This window comes from Cavia porcellus, unplaced genomic scaffold, assembly GCF_034190915.1.
Source record: "Cavia porcellus strain 051 isolate PalLab524CR breed Dunkin Hartley unplaced genomic scaffold, mCavPor4.1 scaffold_1, whole genome shotgun sequence".
NCBI lineage: Eukaryota > Metazoa > Chordata > Mammalia > Rodentia > Caviidae > Cavia > Cavia porcellus.
The window spans coordinates 240,899,301-240,920,938 of NW_026947484.1; the positions used below are offsets into that span (position 1 = coordinate 240,899,301).

General features: G+C 53.7%; 1 protein-coding gene across 1 annotated transcript in view; it reads left to right on the plus strand.

Moving 5' to 3' along the window:
- Osr1 (odd-skipped related transcription factor 1) overlaps positions 1–19,166 on the plus strand; it is a 76,993-nt gene extending 57,827 nt beyond the window's left edge. The window contains 4 exon segments of the mRNA XM_063232204.1: positions 16,860–17,555; positions 18,264–18,375; positions 18,377–18,447; positions 18,449–19,166. Of these exon segments, the coding sequence (XP_063088274.1) occupies positions 16,891–17,555; positions 18,264–18,375; positions 18,377–18,447; positions 18,449–18,656 (1,056 nt within the window). The 5' untranslated portion in view covers positions 16,860–16,890 and the 3' untranslated portion in view covers positions 18,657–19,166.
- Positions 19,167–21,638: the final 2,472 nt, after the last annotated feature.

Below are 21,638 nucleotides of genomic sequence, written 5' to 3' on the forward strand. Positions count from 1 at the left end.
GATAAAAAAGAGGAGTTTAAGAAAATTATGGAAACCATGAATGCTTAACATATGGAAGAAATGGAATCCATAAGACAGAATCAAGCAGATATCCAGGAGATTAAAAATACATTGAAAGTATTCCTAGCAGATTAAGCCAATGTGAGGACAGGACCTCAGATATAGAAGACAGACTTGCAGTTAGTAACAATGACAAGAAAGATTTCTTAAAAATAGCAAGGGGCCAGGAGAAATCAACCCCGCAGCTGCTAGATGAGACAAAGAAGCATAATTTAAGGTTGATTGGAGTGAATGAAAAATTGGGAGGTAGCAAAAATGACATAAAAATCTATTCACAGATATCATGCTAGAAAATTTTTTTGGTAGATAAAAAGAATTTGACATACAAATATGTGAGTCATATACAACTCAAATTGGCCATGATCAAAAAAGATCTACAGCCAGGCATATCACAGTCAAGATTCCAGAAGTTCAATACAAGAATAGAATCTTAAAAACTGTTAGGGAAAAGAAACAAATCACTTGTAGAGGCAAGCCCATCAGAATCACAGCTGACGCCTCAGCACAGACTCTCAAGTCAAGGAGAGCTTAGAGTGAAGTATTTCAAGTTCTGAAGGAAAACAATCTTCAACCCAGATTGATGTACCCCACAAAACTATCTTTCAAAACTGATCGAGAAATAAAATACTTCCATAACAAAGAGCATCTGAGGAAACCTATGGCCACCAACCCAGAATGCCAAAATATTTTGAAGGGCATTCCAAAAAGACATAACAAGGTCTACAACTCCATGAACTCCAACAGAATTAATCTACCAGGCCAGGCAAACAATTAAAAAGAGGGAGATTTGAAAAAAAAAAAAGAAGGGGAACCAACAACAGGAAAATCACATGACAAGGATAAGTCAATACATATGAGTTATAGCCATCAATGTTAATGGTCTCAATTCACCAACTGAAAGACCCAGATTTGCAAAATGGGTCAAGAAACAAGATCCAACAATGTGCTGCATACAAGAAACATATTTAATTCAAAAAGATATTCATACACTGACAATCAAGGATGGAAAACAATATCCATGTGACGAGAACCCAGCAAAGATCAGAGGTAGCTATTCTGTTTGCAGACAGAGTGAACTTCAAGAGAAGACTAATTAAGAGAGATAAAGCAGGTCACCAAATCTGTGTAAAGGGAACAGTCCAAGAGGAAATGACAACTATCGTAAACATATATGCAACAAATACCAGTGCAGTGCCATGTTCGAACTTACAGCGCTGGGCAACAAAGCAACCAGCTCACCCCTTGGTGGGCAGCCATGAGCCTACCTGTCCATGGGATGGGAATCTAACATCCTATTCCCTCCCCCCCTTAGCAAATGGAAGCCAGAGCCTGAGCATATCTTGGAAGGATGACCATATGCAATATAGCAAGTAGGGGGGATTTCCTTCTACCATCTCTTTGAGGGCAAATACTGTTATCACTGTGTTGCTTTGTTCTGATTAATCGCATTGCTCTACTCAATATTCTGTTTTGATAGGTTTTGTGATGTTCTGTATTTGGTTTGATTTTGCTATGCCTGATTGAAAGGACAGCTATTGTGAAGATGAGATGTACTATGGTACCCATTACTGTTATCCCCGTAACCTGCTGTGACATTCTGTACCAAATTCATTGCACTGTCTCGACTGGACTTACTGTCTTGTTCTGTTGTATTTTACTGCCTTCAAAATAAAAAAAACCCAGTGCATCCAACTATATAAAACAAATATTAATGGGCATGAAAAATCATATAAGCACTAATAAAGTTGTATTGGAGGATTTCAATACCTCACTGTCACAAAAAGACAGATCATCTGGACAAAATATCAACAACGAATTATTAGAGTTGGAACAAACTTCTAAACAAATAAACCTAGTAGAGTCTACAGAATGTTCTACCCCACAACATCAGAATATACCTTCTTCCCAGCTGCACATAGGACGTTCTCCAAAATAGACCACATACTGGTCCACAGAACATGCTTAAGTAATCATAAATAATCGAAATTATCCTATTTATATTATCAGACCACAGTGAAATGAAATTGGATATCAAGGGCAAAAGAAATTACAAGAATTTTGTAGGCATATGAACAACCAATGGGTCTCAGATTAAATTGAAGAAGAAATAACATATTTTTTACAATTGAATGACAGCGACAATATGGCATAGCAGAACTTGTGGGACACCATGAAAGCAGTAAATACCCATAGTGGGGAACAGAGCAAGCATGAATAAATGACTTAGTGTTTAACCCCAAACTTCTAGAAAAAGAAGAGAAGGTTAAACCAAAAGCTCATTCAAGGCCGGAAATTATAAAGATCAGAGCAGAAATCAGCACATTTGTGACTAAAAAACAGACAATCAATGAATAGAAGCATTGGTTCTTTGAAAGATAAGTAAAATCAACAAACCCTTATCCAACCTTATCAAAAAACCTCAAATGCACTCAACTAGGAGTGATAATGTTGGAATCACATTGGGCACTGCAGAAACTCAGTTCACCTATACCTAGCTTGAAAACATGTATTTTAATAAGATGGAATATGCAGAAGAAATGGACAAATTCCTAGATACATACAAATCACCAAAGCTGAATTAATAAGGTACAAAAATCCTAAAAAACAAACCCCAATATCAATCATTGAAATTGAAGAAAGACCTAACTAAAAAGAGAACTACAGGCCAATCTCCCCAGTGAACAGAGATACAAAAATCTTCAATAAGATACTGGCACACAGAAAGCAGCAAATCATCAAGAAGATTATTTACCAGGACCAAGTGGTATTCATCCCAGGGATGCAACGATGGTCCAACATGTGTAAATCAATAAATGTAACACAAAGCCAAATACTAAAATCATATGGTCATTTCAATACATGCAGAAAAAGCTTTCGACAAAGTGTAGCACCTATTCATAATAAAAGCCGTACAGAAAATTGGAACAGATGGTCTTTATTTCAATCTGATAAAAGCCATATATAACAAACCAACAGCCAACATCATACTAAATGCACAAAAACTGAAAGTTTTCTCTTCAAAATCAGGAACAAGACAAGGATGCCCACTGTCTGCACTCCTATGCAACACAGTCCTGGAAACTTTACTCAGAGCAATTAGACAAGAGAAAAAATAAAAGCAATAATGATAAGAAAGGAAACAGTCAAATTGTCATTATCTGTGGATGACATGATACTCTACCCAGAAGGCCCCAAAAGACTCCACCAAAAACTTATAAACTTAATAATCAAATTCAGTAGCACAGCTGGATACAAAGTCAACACTCAAAACTCAATAACTTTCCTGGACACGAATAACAAATTCAAAGAAAGAGAAATTAGGGAAGCAACATCCTTCACAATAGCATCCAAAAAAAAGAAATACGTAGGAATCAACCTAACAAAGGAAGAAAAAGAACTCTACATTGAAAACTACAGTACTCAGAAAAAGGAGATTGAAGAAGATACCGGAAAATAGAAAGGCATCCTTGCTCTTAGGTAGAAAGAACCAATATAGTGAAAATGGCCATATTTCCAAAACTGTTACATAGGTTTAATGCAATCCCATTCAAAATTCCAATACCATATCTTACAGAATTAGAAAAAGTTATTATAAAATTCATTTAGAACGAGAAGAGACGTAGAATATTGAAGGAAAATGTAGGCATCAAAGGCAAGGCAGGGGGCATTGCAATCCCTGACTTGAAATTATACATAAAGCTACTGTAATAAACAGTCAGGGGCTGGCAAAGCAAACAAGTAAACTAAAAACAAAACCAAAAGCAAAACACACACACACACACACACACACACACACACACACACACAAATAACCCAAAGGTCATGGAACAGCTTAGAAGATGCAGAAACAATTCCAGACACACACACTTATCTTTGACAAAGGTGCCACCGACATTCACTGAATGAAAGATAGTAGTTGTAATAAATGGTGCTGGCCAAACTGACTCTGCAAATGCGGAAGAATAAAATTGGACCTGTATCTTTCACCATGCAATGAACTAAATTTGAAATGCATCAAAGATCTGAATATTAAAACAGAAACTTTAAATCTGCTGGAAGTTAGGATAGGTAAAACTCTTGAAGACCCTGATGGAGGCCAAGATTTTATGAACAAAACCCCAACTGTACAGAATCAACAGCTGGGATCTCATCTTACTAAAAAGCTTTTTGCAGCAAGAGAAACCAACAACTGGTGAGGAGACAACTCACAACGTGGGAGAAATTGTTTGGCAGCTGCTCCTCAAGCAAAAAATTACTATTGAAAACATATAAAGAACTAAAAAAAAAAAATCAGTTCTCCCAGAATTAAAGACCCAATCCAAAAATGGACATCTGAGATGAACACACACTTCTCAGATGAAGAACAGCAAATAAATATATGAAAAAGTGTTCAACACCATTGGTCATTTGAGAGATGCCAATTAAAACAATACTGAGATTCCTTCTCACTGCAGAAAGAACAGCTATTAGCAAGATGTCAACTAGTAACAAGTGCTGGAGGGGCTGTGGGGAAAAAGGACCCCTTCTCCACTTCACTGTTGGTGGGAGTGCAGACTGTTGCAGCCACTGTGGAAATCAATGTGGAGATTCCTCAAAAAAAAATATGATTGCTGGTTCCATTTGACTCAGCCATTGTCCTGCCAGTGTCTTTCCAGAAGAATTAAAAACATCGTACTTCAGCGATATATGTGCACCCGTGTGTATAGCAGCACAATTTGTAACAGCTGAATCTTGGAAACAACCCAAATGCCCATCAACCAAGGAATGAATAAAAAAATGTGCTTTCTTGTTCAACAGAGTACTACTTATCCATAAAGCAGGGTAAACTGGAGATTTTTATAGGTAAATGGATTCAACTTGAGACATACTCATAAGTGAAATAAGCCACACACATGGGTGAACCTCGTATTGCCTCCTAACTGTGAGACATTGGAAGAGTGAATAAAATACAAAATGTACAACAGATTGTGTAAAATCTACGAAGTTTCAAAAGGAAAGAGAAACTGGAAATCAAGAAAAGGAGGAAGGAGAAAGCAAATATATATTTAAATATATATAAGCAAATATATATATATATATATTTGCTTTTTCCTTTTCTATCTTAACTATTATATATATATAAAATATATATAATTGTACTACTAATTTCTCTTAGTTCATTGAAAAGAAAGGTTTGTGCTAATATTGTTTGGACTATTAAATGCTGATATCATGTGCTCTGAGTAACTAATTTAAAGGTAACAACACACAACACATTAATAATTGTTAGCCTTTTATTATCTTGTTTTGAAATATTTTTTCCTCTTTAAAATAACAAAAAAATCAAAAAAGTCACTTTAAAACAAATCTGTCAGCTGATACCTGGCGCCCTGACCCAGGTAACAAGGCGAGTGGCCAGACAGCTGTCCTGGAGACTCCTTTGGCTGCCCACGCTGCGTCTGTGTGGACAGCCCTGCCCTCCCCTCCCGGGACAGAGCTGGGGGAGCAGGTGACTGAGGCTCTGCGTTTGCCTGCAGCACCCTCCTCCCACCTGTCACCCTCATAGAAGTTGGAGATGAAGGAAGGGAAAGACCTTAGGAGGTTTCGCAGGTCCCCACTGCCCCACAGGTGTGACCTGTACGGAGCTAGCTCCTGCTGCCAGTTTGAAGCTCTTTCCCGTTCTCTGTCAGGGCTCTGTACTCCGGAATACAGAGGGAGTGCCTGCGGAAGTGGACTTCTCTTTGGACCGAGATGGTATTTTCCTCACACCTGGGGACCTCAGGATCCAGGATCCTCACAGTGGCACCAGGGAGCCTCTTCCAGGAGGCCACGGAGACACATCAGGCCCTGGGCCCTTGAGCAGGTCCTCTCCTCAGGAGCAGGCAGCGCAGGGGGGAAGCTGGGGTTTTTGACAAACATCAGGTGAGGTTCCCTTCTCCTACAGAAGCAGGAAAGGGGTTGCAGGAAGCGCCAGCAACTCACGTGCATGCGAATCTTTAGAAGAGCCCTGTCTTTGAATCTAGAAAACCTTTTCATCCTCAGGCCCCTCCTCAGGATGGCCCAGACCCTGCTTGGAACTGTTCTTCACCAGTGATTCTCTGTACTTTGGTGTTATTATTAGAGACCTTATATCAGATCTATCGGGCTTTCCAGAAGGCAGACTCCAGGGTCACCTGCAGCCCTCCAGAACCCGAAGTGCCTGCGCTGGGGGCTGAGGATGAATGTCCTTACAAACTCAGTGGTTTCTGAGGCACAAGATTGTGACAAAGACCTTCCTAAACCTGTTACCCCTTAACTGCCAGCTAAAGCTCCTCCAGAAGCTCTCTGACAGGGCTGTTCTGGAGCTGAATGGGAGAATTAACCCAGCTTCTCCCTCCTTGGTGGGTGGGTGGCCTTCCTAAGTCCCAGTGTGTTGTGTCACATACCCCGTTTAGATCCCCCAAAGTCCTAGACCCCAGCCTCAGAGAACCAAGCTCTTCTGCTGTCCCCATGGGCCTGCTGGACTTAGGCTGCTCCCCATCTATCTTCTCATAAAGCAGGAATGAACACCCCCTACTCCAAGGGGGGCTTATTCTTCTTAAGCTCAATTTCCTGAAATGTTAGCAGACCACAAGTTATGATTCCAGAAACTCTTTATCTGGAATAGATAGTAACACTTTTAAGTTTTCTTCTCATTTCTTTGTTGTTGACATGTGACATGTCAACTTATACCTAAATATCCCCAAAGAACCCGACTGTTGGTAATTTTAAGTAAAAAATTACACACTGGTATATTAACAATCACCTGATGTATTTTATATTTTGTATTTGCTCAGTTTCAGCAAATGCTCTGCTCTTTAGTGGAAAGGTTCTCACGAAGGAACTGAATTCATCATTGACCAATTGATAGGCTGGAGTCACCCAGGAGACAGATACGTTGGAGTTGTCCTCCTAAGTGCCCTGTGCAGGTATTACAGGTATTTTGGGGTACCCAGGCCCATAATGTGACTCTTCTTCTAGAGCCCCCTTTCACAGGAAACAGAGAAATTTTGAGTTCTTCTGGCAGAGAGCATGCTCCCTCCAGGTCACCAGCCACTGTGGACTTGCCCCTTCTGCTCACCCTCAACTCCAAACCTTTGCCCCATTCACCTCCAGTGTTTCTGCAAAGCTGGTGCTGGGGCTACCTAACCTTGATGGAGCAGGGGCTTGTGTTCGTGCAGCACTCACGAGGATGCTGTCAGTGTTCTGGCCATAGCCGGCAGCATGAAGCCTAGCACATTTTCAACCTAACAGTCTAAACCTGAGAGGCCTCTCTGCCATAAGCACTAAGGAGGCAAAAGTACCCACAGCCACAGTGTAGCCCAGGCTGGCCATGGACTCCACAGTTCTCCTGCCTCAGCCTGCCCGCTGGGATTCCACCCTGCCTGGCCATCCTCCCTGCATCCAGTCCTAATGTTATTCAAGCATCAAGGTGCACCAGAGGGCTTTGCACCACTGGGGCGGGAGGAGGCGCATGTCCCAACCCTTTGAGTCCAGTCTCTTTCCTCTATCCCGCAAAACTGGGGTAAGGAAGTGGACACCCTGACCCCTTGCAGAGCAAAAAGACTGATGGGCGGAAGAGGGGACACAGCCTCCCTTTATCGGCCCGGGAGCATGGCAGAGAAAAATCTGCCCCTCCTCTCTGGCTTGTTTCCTCCAGGGGTGTTCTCAGGCTTTTGCGAGAAGTAAGAGCGGACTTCCTCTGCTTCGAAAAACCCGAAGACAAAAACCACGCTTCTTCCCAAGAATTTGGTCTACGCATCCTGGCTTGAAGTAAGCTCCCTCTGGGTCTGATGGGGTCTGAATCCCAGCATCATGCAGGAGGGGAAGGCGCGTAGCACGGCCTGCGGACCCGAGTGACAGCGCACGAGCCGGAGAACCGCGTGCGCGCCCTTCGGCAGGCAGGCGACCCACGGAAGAGCTCGTGGACAGGGCGGTTTTCAGGGGTGCTCTTCGCTTCCCTAGGGAGGGCTGGAGCTCTGATGTGGAGCTAAAGAAAGGCTCCGACTAAAGTGCTCCGTGTAGAAATTCCAGGGAGCGGGCTCGGCAGGTGTTCCAGGAGGGAAGGGATGGGAGCCCTTCCACCCGCCGAGGTCGGGAGCGTGCGTGGGCTGCAGGCCCGTGCGGACCCTGCAGGGACAGAAGCCTGGGCAGGGGACAGCTGCCCATGGGCTCAGCAACGCCTAGGCTGGCTATCTGGGAGCCTGGGGCGTGCGTGGTTCTCAACAAGTCAAGGCCTGCTCCGCACCGAGGACAGAAATGTTGCGCGATTGACTGCTGGAAGGCAGAAGGGACGCAGACAGGCGGGACGCGCGCGGAGACGTCCCCGCTCGCCAGCAGGGGGCACGTTTTCTTTAGGATCGCGGCGGGGATTTCTCCTTCCCCGCGCTGCCTGCAGGCTGGAGGCTTCCCGGAAATCGCGGGTGGTGAGACGGGGACGCGGGCGAGGATGACCTGTTCGGGCCGCAAGGCCTCGCCCCGCGCCACGACCCCGCTACCCCCGGGCGCCGCGCCCTCCGGGAGGTGCTGACTTCCCGGTGCGTTCGGAGACCCCAGAGCCCAGCGCCGGTACTACACGTCGAAAACAATTCTCAGCTCCGGTTTCCACCGGAAAGTACAGCTCCCCGTGCGTTTTGCGCACGTTTTACGCGGGACGCTCACGAGTCCTCCGCGCGCCCTTTGGCGATGAGTGCAGGGTCACCGTCCACGCACACGCGTGCTTGCCTTCGTGTTTCCCACGAACTCTTTTCACAAACAAAAGCTACTCCCACGCCTGTGTACGTTGTTCCGTTTACCACTGTGACAAGGAATTGCGAGATACTTTATGTGCAGGCGAAGAACTTACCAAACGGGAGCTGCTGAGAAAAGGGCAGTTCGCTTTCTCTTTCGGTTTTGATATTGTAACTTTTCTGACGCGGCCACCACAAACACGGGTGCTTGCATCCGTGGGCGTCTGCTCTCCTTGGACCCCGTGCGTGTCGTCTGTGGAGGTCTAACCCCAGCCCCACGAATGTATGTGGAAGTCGTGTTAGCAACCTCCGGGGTTCAGCCCACCTCCAAGCTGGGTTTGGAGCTGATTGACCGTGATGGTTCCCGGGGAGCTATTGCGCCCTTGCAATCCATCATCTACATGAATACAGAGGGACGCCTACATTCCCAGTTATTTGCAAATTATGTAAATTCATAAGGGGGGTGTTAATGAGTAGATCGCCAACCTCCACCCACAAAGTGACTACAGAAACGCTTGCTTTGGAAGCAGGAATTCACAAGTGCCAAGTAAACTACACTTAGAAGAATGAGGTCATTCTCTTGCATTTGGAGAGTGTGGAACTGTGGGATTCATTATTATTATTTTTAATCCAAAACAACTCAAACCAATATAGGACACCTTCGGGTTAATTTTCTGGAAGCCGCTCAGTTTGCACTGTGAACGCAGGCTGGGGTCCGGCTCCCTGTCCCTGTGAGTAGGAGATGGGTGGAAGACTGGCAGAGATCAGCACCACTCCCAGCTTCCCCAGCTTCCGGCTCTTGCCTTGGTCCATGCCAGGAAGCTGGGGCCAGCTTGAGCATTGCTCCCCTCGGGGACCCCAGCAAAACCGGCAGGGCTTCGGTGCACTGCAAGCTGACCTGCAGCCCGGGTGTCTGCTGTGCAGCTGCTTCCCAGGGATGTCTGTGCCAGCCAAGTCTGGGACCTGGCAAGCTGTGGGCGAGACAGCCAGCCGGAGCTGTGTTTGCAACAGTCGGATTCAGGGCTGCGGCTTGCAGGCTCTAAGTGAGTAGAGGCTGCAATTGCCTCTGCTCATTAAGACAGGGGTTTGTCACCTTTGCTGGCTCCCAGGAGGACAGGAAGTGGAGTCCAGGCTACCTACAGCTTTTACCAAACTTAAAGTGCAGGGTTTCCCAGAGTCTTAAAGCAATCTGACTTTGCTCACAAGAGTCCTCCTTGGCTTCGGGTGTCCTGGGTTCTGGGTTAGCTATTCCTCCAAGCCACAGCGGCACCACTGGGGTGTCTCTAAAGCAGGAGGAGAAGTACACACAGTGGCAGAGCTTCCTGGGCTTCTTCCTGTGGAACTCATCCAGCAGAAACCAGCCTGGGGTTGACCTTTATTGGAGACGGAGGCCAGAGCTTGAGGATTACTTACTCAGGGACTGAGGGTGGGATGGGGATATTTCAGCTCCTAGAAAGTCTTGGATTTTATTTTCCTGGCATTTTGGGCCAGTCCTTGTTGGCTCCATAGGAGGCAGCATCTTGGAAGCCAAAGGTACCTAAAGTGTGGGGGTTGAGGGGCGGCTGTGCAGAGGCCCAGTGACATCTGTCAGTTTCCACCTACTCACTTTGCACAATACTGTCCCGCTTTTTAGCCCACTGCAGGCAGACATGGCTGGGACTCTGCTGGGAGGCAGGCTGTGGCCTTGGAGTCACAAGATCCAGCCAGCACACATTTCCCACCCTGCTCCCAGCTGCGCAGCTCTGGGGCTGGCCCAGCTCTGCTCTCCAGCTACACTGGCAAAGGAACATGACCACCCTGACCAAGATTTCTTCATGAACCCGAACTGGAGCTTTTGGGAGTCCTGAGGTGGGGTGACCAAGGGTCCTGTTCTGGAAGAGAAGTTCGAGGAGAAAGGTGAAGGGAACACAGTGGAGACACCAGGAATTCAAAGCAGGAGGTTCGCTGCCACTGTGGGGTCATTCCTCCGAACCTCCCAGCAGCCAAGGAGGTCCCACTGTGCCCCTCTTCTGGGAAACTCTCACAGCTGGTCCGGTAGGAGAGCTGGCTACTCAGGGAAGGCGAGGCTACACACTAAACCCCTCACTCAGGTGGAGTTAAAGGGATCCAGGAACGCCTGGCCTGGCCTTCCTTTCCTCCACACTTTCCCCAGCCTTTAGAGCTGATTGCCCCAGAAACAGCCTCCTGGAAGGAGTGATCTCTGGTTCTTTCTGCCCCCCCCCGGGGGGGCTCCCACCAAGGTGTTACCTACACCACCACTGGCAGCTACTTAGGCCCCAGGCGCCCAGCAGACTCCTGGGCTTTCATTCCCACACTGGTCAGCGGGATGGGAGAGAGCACAACCTCTTGGGCAGACATGGCATGTTCTCTGCCTTCTCTTAGGTCAAGCAAAAGCCACCAGGTTCTGCTGTGAAGTCTAGGGGTTGCAAGGAGCAACTCTTCCAGGTAGTCCCCGGGGGAGGAAGAATCCAAGAACACTTCCCAGCTCAGGAATCAGGCTCCCTGCTCACATTAAGAAAATCCGATTGACTTTGCAAGCATGAGCTGGGGTAGGAAACTCCTTCCAGAGCCACAGCACCTGACGCCACAAAGGCAAGGAGCTTGGGTTGAGAACTTGCGCCCAGCCAAAGCTTTGGAAACTGGCACTTCCTGGGTGCCACCTAGACATGGTGCTCCGGAAAAGAGGTAGGGAGGGATGAGCTGGGATGAGAGGAAAGTCAGCTCCGAGGCAGAGAGGGGAGGACTGGTACTCCCCATAGACCTAGGGAGCTGGAGCGCTTGTCCAAGCCCCATTTGGAGAGTTCAGACGGTACCTGTGCCAGTGCCCCGACCCAGCGGCCCTGGAACTGACAACCTGGGGCTTGTGCTACCCTTCGGTGTCCCAGCCAGCCTTAGATAAAATCAAAGTGTCAAGAGTGCGCCTGTGCTTTAGGGTCAAACCCCTGAGTTGTGGGTCCCAGGAAACTAACTCTTGACCTACACCTCCCCCCACCACGCTCCACCTCTGGTCTTGGTACTGAGTTCCTGCCCGTGGCGGGGTCAGCCACAGGCGCACTGATGTGTGGGCTGCGCCGGGGCCACCCGGCCCTTCGGCTCCAGGAGCTGCTGCGCTGCCTGGTTCTGGTCCTCCCCGAACACGCCCGGGTGTCCAGGGGCCGCTTGCACAGCCCCGGGTCGCCGCCTGCGGAAGGGTCTGATGGTTCTGGGAGGAGAGGCGGCTCGGCCCGGCTTCCAAGTGCTGGGTGGGGAGAGCGAACCACGGTCCCGGGATCCTGGCGCACGGAGCCGCTGGCGACCCCGCCGCTGCCGTCCGCCGCAGGGCCGAGTCCCTAGAGCGCGAAATCGGGAGCCCCAGCGTGCAGTCTCCTCCCCGGGATGCTGCCTCCTCCGGCTCACCAAGCGTGTCCTTGTGGGCCCCTGAGCAGAGAGGGTCGCTTGGAGCCGGAGAGGAGGGGACCAGGTCGGGGAAGGCCGGGGCCCAGGGAGCGCAGCTGCCGAAGTCTGCTGCCCCGGTCAGCAAAACTTTGTCTCCGAGTGCGCAGGCGCAGGCAGGGCTGGGGGCAGGGAGGGAGGGGAGGAATCCGGGAGCCTGGGGCGGTGGAGGGAGGAGGCGGGTGCGGGATTAAAATAAGTAGGCGGCTCGGTGCGAAGGGATGAGTGAGACGCAGTTTGGCCTCTCCTTAGCGCGTTCTCAGCCGCTCCGGTGCAGACGGCGAGGAGCGGGAGCCGGGCTCTCCGTCCCGGGCAGGCGGGACTCGGGGCGCTCCCCGCGGCCCGCGGAGCGGGTCCGGATACCGGGCGCCAGGGGCGCCTGCGGGTCGCAGCGCCGGGGACTCCTCGGGTCCTGGGCGTGGAGCTCAGACGCACCATCAGCTCCAGAGCCGCCACGGAAAGAGGTAAACTCGGCCCCGGCGCGGGGCTCAGCCAGGGCGCGGCAGGCAGGACTCCGGGGTCCCCTTCACAGCGCGCGGGCGCCTCTGCTCCGGCGCTTCTTGGGGAGCTCGGCTTAGCTGGGAAGGCTGCGGGACCTGGAGGAAGCGGGAACCCTGCAGCCCAGAGCGGTTGGGGCGGTGGCCCGGAGCTTCGCGAGCAGGTTCTCGGCCCTGACCTCTGCGGGCCGCTGCTTCCAGCCGCGCGGAGCCCCGGCGAAGGTGCGCGGGGACCTCGGCAGGCGGTGTAGGTCTCCGTAAGAAACCCGAGCAACTTCAGACACAAACTCTGCAAAGCGCGCGCCTAACTCGCCATCACCTGCGAGAGCAGGGCTGGGGAATGCGCGGGCGGCGCGGATGCTGCTCTGGCCCCGGGACAGGTGCGCGTCCCCGCCGATTGCGCTGCCTTGCGCGTTTATCTTTTGGTGACTTGGGCTCAAGTAGGGGGTCAGCTGCTGCCTCGGGAGCTCGGGCCGCGTTTCAGACGCCTGCCTTGCACGTGGACTCGGGTGCTCTCACAGGACGACTGCTCCTGGACCTCAGGTCTGAGTTTACTCTTGACGGATTGTCCAGGTGCAGGGACGCAAGCAGGGGCGCGAGCTTTGCTTCCAAAGCCTAGACCCTCATGCCCAGAGGCAGCGGACGCGAGGTGCAGCGAGGGCCTCCGGGTTGGGGTGGGAAGAGGATTCTTTTGCTCCTGATGTCTCCTAACGCTGCCTTTAGGAAGCAAGGTGGAGCCTGAGGTGAAACGGAGGCGCGAGGTTGCCTCTGTGCTAATTTCTCCTCTGAAAAGTCTCTGCTAAGCGTGCAGAGTCACACCCAGTGGTTTTCAGCCCCTGGAGTAGTAGCGGGTGGGCTCCAGGAGTGAAAGGTAGCTGCTGCGAGAGTGTCTTTGTTGCACAAATTCTGTAAATTTCATCCGGGTGAGCGCTGCGCCTAGGTTTTCATGAACAGAACCTCTTGCAAGGCCAGACCTACTGCCTCACCCGCTCCTAGGGAGCAGAAGGGCTGGGAGGCGTAGGGGGAACTGCTCGGGAGCTGGTGCGTCCCGGATCCTGGACGTGACTGCAGTTTCCTTAACACTGAGGACCGGTCCGCGGTCACAGAGGACGCAGCAGCAGCAGGATGGCCGTTTAGAGTGGTTCGCTCTGGTTCACTGGGAAGACACAGGAAAGCAACGGGGTGCTGCTGGCTAGTGCTTTGGACGAGGGTGCGGGCGCCTGCCAGCCACCACTCCAGTGGGTGAGTCCACGTCAAGGGTGGTTGTTGGGGCTGCCGCGAGGCTCCCCCAGGCGCGAGCTCCTGCAGTTCGTTCAGTCCTCATTAATGAAAGCAGTTAAGTCACTCCCGCTCAATTAGAGCCGAATAAACCTCTTTAATAGACTCTGCACACTTCATTAATGCCCAGCACAGGGCTGGAGGCAGGCTGGGGATTGGCGCTCTGCCGCGCGGGGACCCGGGCTCTGCAGCTCGATTGGTGTTCTCTGCGCACAGTCGGGGTGCTTCCCATCAGCTCCCCAGGCCGAGGCTTAGAGCCGGATGGCTGCTGACGTGGGAGAGGCGATCCTGCTGGAGCTGAAAGGTCGAAAGCTTTCCTGCGGGGCTCTCACTCAGGTCGGGGGCCTGGGAGTCGGGAGCGGACTCGTTCTCTGTGGCTGGGGATGCAAGTGAGAGACCGCCTCAAACCGGATCGATCATTCTGCCCGTTCTGGCTACTAGTGCAAAGAGCCACGTTTCCAACGAATTTCGTCCACCAGAAAGTCGTTGGCGGAAACCTGGGGAGCCCGGGGCTCGGAATGCTGTGGAGGAACATGAGAAACTGGCTGAGAAACGGGCCGCGGAGGAAAATAGATGGTGTGTTAGGGGAAATGAGATCGGGCAGATGGCCCGGAAGGTTGCTCCCCGGCGCCCTGCGAGCTGCAAGCATCTCTGTCCGCCTCTGTAGACTAAGGCTCTGGGGTCTTTCTCCCTGCTTGAGGGGAGACCAGGGCAAGCCAGGCCAAGTTGGGGGGGCTCTCCTACTGGCGCTCAGAGCAAAGTTGGGCCCGCTTGCAGCCCGGAGTCCTGTCTCCGCGGCTGCTCCATGGCCTCCTCCAGGCCTAGCCGCTGGCGCTGCAAAGCAGAGGCCACCGAGTTGCCCAGTGGCCCAGGAGCCAGAGATCAGGATCTGATTTCCAGGGACTTCAGAGCGGAGAAGATGGCAAGTCAAAGAGTGCTCGCCTCCCCCCGGATCTGGGCAGACCTCTGAAGCTGGTAGTCTTCTGTCCTTCCTCCCCATCCCCAAGGGGTATCTGCTTCCTCTTTGGCCCAATTCGTACTTTGCTTCCACTTGTCCCAAACCTCTGGGACTGTCTGGGTTTGTCCCGTGAAGCACTGCAGAAGGCTGGTGCCCAGGCTCTGTCCTCGGGGCCCTGGCTCTCAGTGCAGAAACTGGACTGCACAGATCAGTGCTCCTCTGCCCCGGGGCTGAATGGTGACAGTGTCCCACTATTTCCATCTGTTGGGTGACTGAACCTGTGTGGACTCATCTCTGCCAACTACGGTGTTTTCTGCCTCCTGCCCCTCAGTGTCTCTTTCATCAGAGTCCCCACCTCAGAAGCCAGGACCCTCCTGCCAGCTCCCAGTGGCAGTGTTTTCCTGGGTTAAGATGGCCTTCACCCTCCCCTAGAACAGGGGTGGATCTCTGCACAAGGCCAGCTTATAGAGCCTCACTGTAGAGAAAGAGCAGCTGAGAGTGACTGCCTTGCTTGGGACCAGATGGTCCCTGGGGACCAGGAGAGGTCCTGGAGGCCTAGGAGGGCTGAGTGTATACTTCGAAGTAGGATTACATCCCAGGCAAGGTGATTACTCCAGCAGAGAAGTCGGAGGGGAAGGAGAGGCACAGGGCTCCAGAGAGAGAGATGTCAGTAGCAGGAGGCTGAGACTGAACAGGAGGGAGTCCTTGGACCCTGCTTGGATAATAACTTCCTGAGTACTGGGGCTTGGGATGAGGGGTTCAGTACTGGCTTTGCAAGGCCCCCAGCTGCTCTCAGCCTTCCTTCTTTCTGTAGACTTGAGTTAGGAGCATCTAAGAGGGGTAGGTAAGAACGGCTCTTTGCAAACTGTAGACCCTGACAAAAGAGACCTGGAGATGCCAGCCCCTGCTCTTCCTGCTGTGGCTGCAGCACATTGGCCTTGCATAGCAGTGAGGCCTGGAGGCAGTGTTCTCATCTCTACCCACACTGGTCCAGGGTTCCCTACATGCACAAAAATCCTGCTGCCCTTTCCTGTGGGGGGAAGGAAGGCACTTGAGGCCCCTTATATGTGACAGATATTTAAGGGACTAAATGAATGTGGGTGTGTGTGCCCTCCCTCCTTAAAATGAAGGTGATCCCCAAGGGCAAGGGTCAGGAATCAGTCTGCAAGCAGCTGGAGAGACAGCAGTGCCAACAGGATTCACTAGCTGTCAGGCAAGAGGGCAAGTGCAGTTCTGAAGGTGCCACAGCTTCTAGAACGAGCTCCAAGTTTAGCCGGGATACCTTAGTAAGCAGGACCCTGGAGTGTGTGTGTGTGTGTGTGTGTGTGCTCATCTGTGATGACCCTTGCATTTTGTAGCCACTGCTGTCCAGTGAGACACTAGCTGGCCCCATTTATCTTTGCACCTTGTAGTTGTTTTAGACAGTGTGAATATGTGTTTGTGTGTCTGTGTACTTCTCCGTTCATCTGCACACATAGGTGTGTGCTTCCAAATGCTGTTATCTTTACAGGAGGAGGCACATCTGTGTGGACCCAGGCTTGCCTCCATGTTGGTTCTCACCCACACCAGTTGCCTTGGGCTTGGCTTCTCTTCCTGGGCTACACGTAACAGGCCCTCATTTTAAGTTGGTTGCATTGCTTGGGATTTAACTTCATATTGGTTTCTCTGTTGTGTTTCTGCCAGAGGCTATTTGGGAGAAGCTCTTAAATCAAGGAGGGCTCCCAGAAGGAGATTTCCAGTATCCGTGTTCTTATGGGCTTTGTGAGAACATAGAGAGGGCAGTGCATGGGTCCTGGACTCCCAGCAGCTACCCTGGGGAAGGAGAGGGCGTGGCAGGGTGGAATTCTGAAGGAAGGCAACCTATGCTGACCCTCTCTTGTCCTCTCTCCCTTCTTCCCTTCTTTGCAGATCAAGGGTGAGAACCTTTGCAGCTACTGCAATGGGCAGCAAGACCTTGCCAGCACCGGTGCCCATCCACCCATCCCTGCAGCTCACCAACTACTCTTTCCTCCAGGCAGTGAACGGCCTGCCCACGATGCCCTCGGACCATCTGCCCAACTTGTATGGCTTCAGCGCATTGCATGCTGTGCACCTGCACCAGTGGACGCTGGGTTACCCGGCCATGCACTTGCCACGTTCCTCCTTCTCCAAAGTGCCCGGCGCTGTGTCCAGCCTGGTGGATGCACGCTTCCAGCTGCCCGCCTTTCCCTGGTTCCCTCAGGTCATCCAACCCAAGCCGGAGATTGCTGCTGGAGGCAGTGGCCCAGCACACAAGACCAAGCCGCGGTTTGATTTTGCCAACTTGGCTTTGGCTGCCACGCAGGAAGATCCTTCCAAGCTTGTCCGAGGCGAGGGCCCTGGATCCCCTGCAAGTGGTTTGGGTGCCCTCCTGGATGTGACCAAGCTGTCTCCAGAAAAGAAGCCCACAAGAGGACGGCTGCCTTCTAAGACCAAGAAAGAGTTCGTCTGCAAGTTCTGTGGCCGCCACTTCACCAAGTCCTATAACCTACTTATCCATGAGCGGACGCACACGGATGAGCGGCCCTATACCTGTGACATCTGCCACAAAGCCTTCCGGAGGCAGGACCACCTACGGGATCACAGGTGTGAACCGCAGGTGGTCCAAGAGAGCTGCCACCTCTGGCCTCAGCATCCTCCTCCTTAAATCGCCTCACGGGACAGGACCTCCTACTTTTCTGAGTCTCTGAGCTTCCTGGAATTGCCTAGAAGCACAAAGGAAGCCACCACCAGAAGCTCAGGGATAGGTTTTGGAGTCAGGGTGGCGGAATTTGGGGTGAATGGTATCCCGAGGCCGGGTCAGTTCTCCACAGGCTCCAGCAAGTGCATGCTGTCCTCAGCCCTTTCCCTCTGGGTCCACAGCTGTCCAGAAGGGAAGCTTCTGTGGTGGTGGAGGTGTGGCACCTCCCAGACTGAACTTGTCTTGTTTAGTTTTACCCAACCTTAATTTCAGTAGGCACAGGTGGTATCGGCTAGAGTCCTAGTCTTGGCCCGTGATTATCCAAGCCCAGCTCCTCTCACCCATCTCTAGCATTGCCCCAGACCTTATAAGAAGGTGGTGCCCGTGCCCTCCGCGAAGAGCAGGTGGCCTTTTGCCGGGACCTGCTGGTCAAACACCCCGCAGGTCTCCTTCATTGCCCTGCTCCAGTGCAGCTCTCTATCTGCTGCACGGCACACATTCAGTATCCCCAACCCTGTTTGTCTTGTGCCTCAGAGCAGTGGGAAGGGCCCCGGCACACTGTAGGTAACAACGCTTCGTTTTCCAGGGTGTAACTTGTCTGTTTCTGCCCCCAGATATATTCACTCCAAAGAGAAGCCTTTCAAATGTCAAGAGTGCGGAAAAGGATTCTGCCAGTCCAGGACTCTCGCTGTCCACAAGACGCTACACTCACAGGTGAAGGAGCTCAAAACCTCCAAGATCAAATGCTAAACAAAGCCTCTGGCGCACCAGAGCCCTGGGCCGCGCTGCCCCTTCTCCGAGAGACTCGGCGCTGAAGGCGACTCTGGCGGGCATCGGGAGGGGCGCCGGGGACCTTACTCCACCCAGCGGTGCCCCTGGGTGCCTCGAGCGCGGGCGCTCCGCAGCTTGCCGGCGCAGAGACCCCCGCGCAGGGCGGCTCCCCTGGGACGCGGCTGGCCTCTGGGCCAGAGAGCGGGACTCACGTGACGGAAGGGAAACAGCATTAAGAAACGAAGAGAGCTCCGCGGAGCCGCACCGGCGCCTCTCCCAGAAGTATTACTTTTCAGTTGTTATTTTATACGTTTTTTTCTTGCCTTTTTTTCCTGCCCCCGCCCCTCGACCATACAAGTTTGTAACTGACTGCGGAGAAGGGAGCCGAAAAGAAGCTTCCAACCCCTCCTGGCGTCTCCAGCCCACCCTACTCCACCCCGAGCCTGCAAAGTGTAATCCTTGTATCTGCTTCAGCCGCCGCCGCCCTTGGGCCTGCCCGAGCGCCCTCCCAGCTCCGCCGCGCAGCCCGCCCCACCGAGGGCTCCGGTCCGGGATGGGACGCGGGGACTGCTCGCCCCCGGGGCTGCGGTGCCCCGCTCGGCCTCCTGGCTCCCAGGAGCGTCTCCGCGAGCCGGCAGGCTGGGGCGGGAGTTGCATTGCGACTGGCACTTTACGCTGACCATCGGTAATGGACATTTATCACTGGAGTTTTTTTTAACTATTAAATAAACGATTATTTTACAGGCTTTGCAGGGTGGGTACTTTGCTTCCCGCGGTGCAACAGGGCACCGCTGCCCCTGGGGAGGAGAAGGGTCCTTTGTCCAGTGGGTCCCCGCCGCGCGGGGCTGGCTAGGTGGAGACGCTCTGCAGGCGTCGCTCCTCTGCGCGTCCTGGATTTACGTTCTTATTTTACTCTTCCGCTTCGGTGCCAAGGTTCCCCTTCCCTCACCTACCATGAACCCGATTCCGGGGTCAGCTCCCTGGCATTTCCCGATCCAGGCCGTTCCGGTCCCACTAAGGGACGGAGTGCCACCTCGCTGTCACACTCCCCCGCGGCCCTCCCGCCAGCACTGGCTCCCACTCTGGCCACACCACCTGGCCGCACAGCGCCTCGGAGCAGCCCTGTACCCGATTTCCCCATTCCCCGGTCTGCGCCTGCAAATGGCACAACTGCCACAGCCTCCCCGAAGTCCCGAGCCCGCACCGACGGCCCTTCCCTCGGGCGCTCCTCGGCGCGGCGCTCAGGTCCGGCTAGTCCGCTCGTCCACCCCCGCGGAGGTTCCCCGCGCTGCAGCCCAGAGCAGTTGAGAGGGGAGGGCGGGCGCGCCGGGAGGCCAGGAACACTTTGGAGCGAAACCCGAGACCGCCCTCTGCAAGCCGAACCTTCGCGGGGGCGTCTCGCTTTCCCACAATTACAGCGCGGCCTCTGGGGGCTGCCCGGTCGGGGGCGGGGCGGGGCTCCCCGGCTCGGACCGCCGATCGCGATCGCGCGGGCGGTGGCGCCCTCGGCCTTTGCGCGCTCGCAGTCCGTGCGCAGAGACCCCCGGGGCGCGTGCCCTGCAGCGAGGCCGGGCCCCGGGCGGACGGAGCGGCCCGCAGAGAGCTACAGAGCTCTGGCCGGCCCACTCCGCCCGCAGCGCTCCGCCGTAGGAAGCCCGATTCGGCCCGGCGGTCTCCACTGGGCGGCGCGAAGCCCGGCGCCCGCGATCCGGGCCGCGCCGCCCCCTGCCGGACGGGCCTGGAGAGTCGGCCCGCGGCCGGGCCCGCACCCAGTCCTGCGCCTCTGTGCGTCGGGAATCGCTTTACAGCCTCATGGTCTCAGGCCCACTGCGAACGACATAGGCGCGCTGCCAGGTCAGGGCCAGCCCGATAGTCAGTACTACTTCTGCAGGATGCCAGTCTCTGCCGCCCACAGGACACCACCCTCGGAGAGAGTGAAGAGCCTTGACCCAGGCTTTAGACTTCCGGGTGGGAAGAGGGACGGGCAGCAGGCCTGGGGCGTCCACAGCTGTGGCCAACTAGCACAGGCCTGGAGGAGGCCTGTGCTTGACCAGGATTTGTGCTGGGGTCAACCGCAGTGGCCACGTGTTTCCTTCGCGGCCGTGAGGCTGGGGCCGTGCTTGCACCGGACAGGGGGGGAGGCATGCACAGAGACACACGCAGTGGTCAGGGACCCGCTGGGCGCTTTGAGAACAGGAGGTCAGAGCCGTCCCTCACCGCCACTCCCCACCTCCGGCGCTTCCCCTGCTCCCCTCTTCCCACCAACACTCGGGTCACTGGAGCTCCTGCCCTTAGTCAGCACGCTGTGGAATGGAGAGGTTGCCTTGGATGCTTTTCCCTCAGGCCCATTCCTGCCTGGCACGTGAATACCGGCCCCACCCTGCCACTGACCAACTTTCAGTATCAAGCTTGTATCCTCCGAGTTTTTAAAGAGCATAGAGTGAGCAGAGTGCTGGCCTAGGCACAGTCCCCAGCTTGCTCTACCCGCAGCTGCTTTCACCCTGCTGACCTAGGGACCCGTGGGATTTAGGGTGGGGCAGAAGTGGCGACTGCGAGGACAAGGCCACCGCCGAAGGGCCCTTCCAGGGCGAGTACCCGGTGTGGTACAGGGCAGGGTGCGCCCAGCAGGCTTCCGCCTGCCCCACTCTGCAGCTGCCGGGCTCGCAGGAGGTCCGGCTCCCCTCGGCGGCCTGGCCTGCTCCCCCGCACAGCGGCTTCTCGGGTCCTCGCCGGCGGGAGCTCAGCTGAGCCCGTGCGGGCGCGGGAGGAGGGGGAGCTCCCAGGGGAGAACAGCCCAGTGGGGCCGGGGTCTCTGACGCTCCGTCAGCTTGATGAGGTGGGGCCATCCCTAAGGGGGGCTCGGTAGTCCCTCCTTCCCCAGCAGGAAGGCCGCCGCCCCCGCCCCCGTGGACCTCACATCGCCTCCTTGGAGCACAGGCTCGGGGATGAGCGCGCCCCGCGCCCCGCGCTCGCAGACCCCAGCTACTCTTGCCAGCCCTGTCCCTGGAATCATCTTTGGACGAGGAGGACAAGCCACAAATCCCCGCGAAGACCCGAAGAGTGGGCAGGTGCCCTCACTGGGGCGAGGTGGCCGGCAGCCTCTGCACCCCAGTCCTGCGCTTTGCAGCAGTTTACAGGCTGGCAGGGCAGAGGCTGCAGCCCTTCCCCGGCCCCGCCCCGACACAGGCCCCGCCCCTTACGAGGCCCGCCTCGGGCTG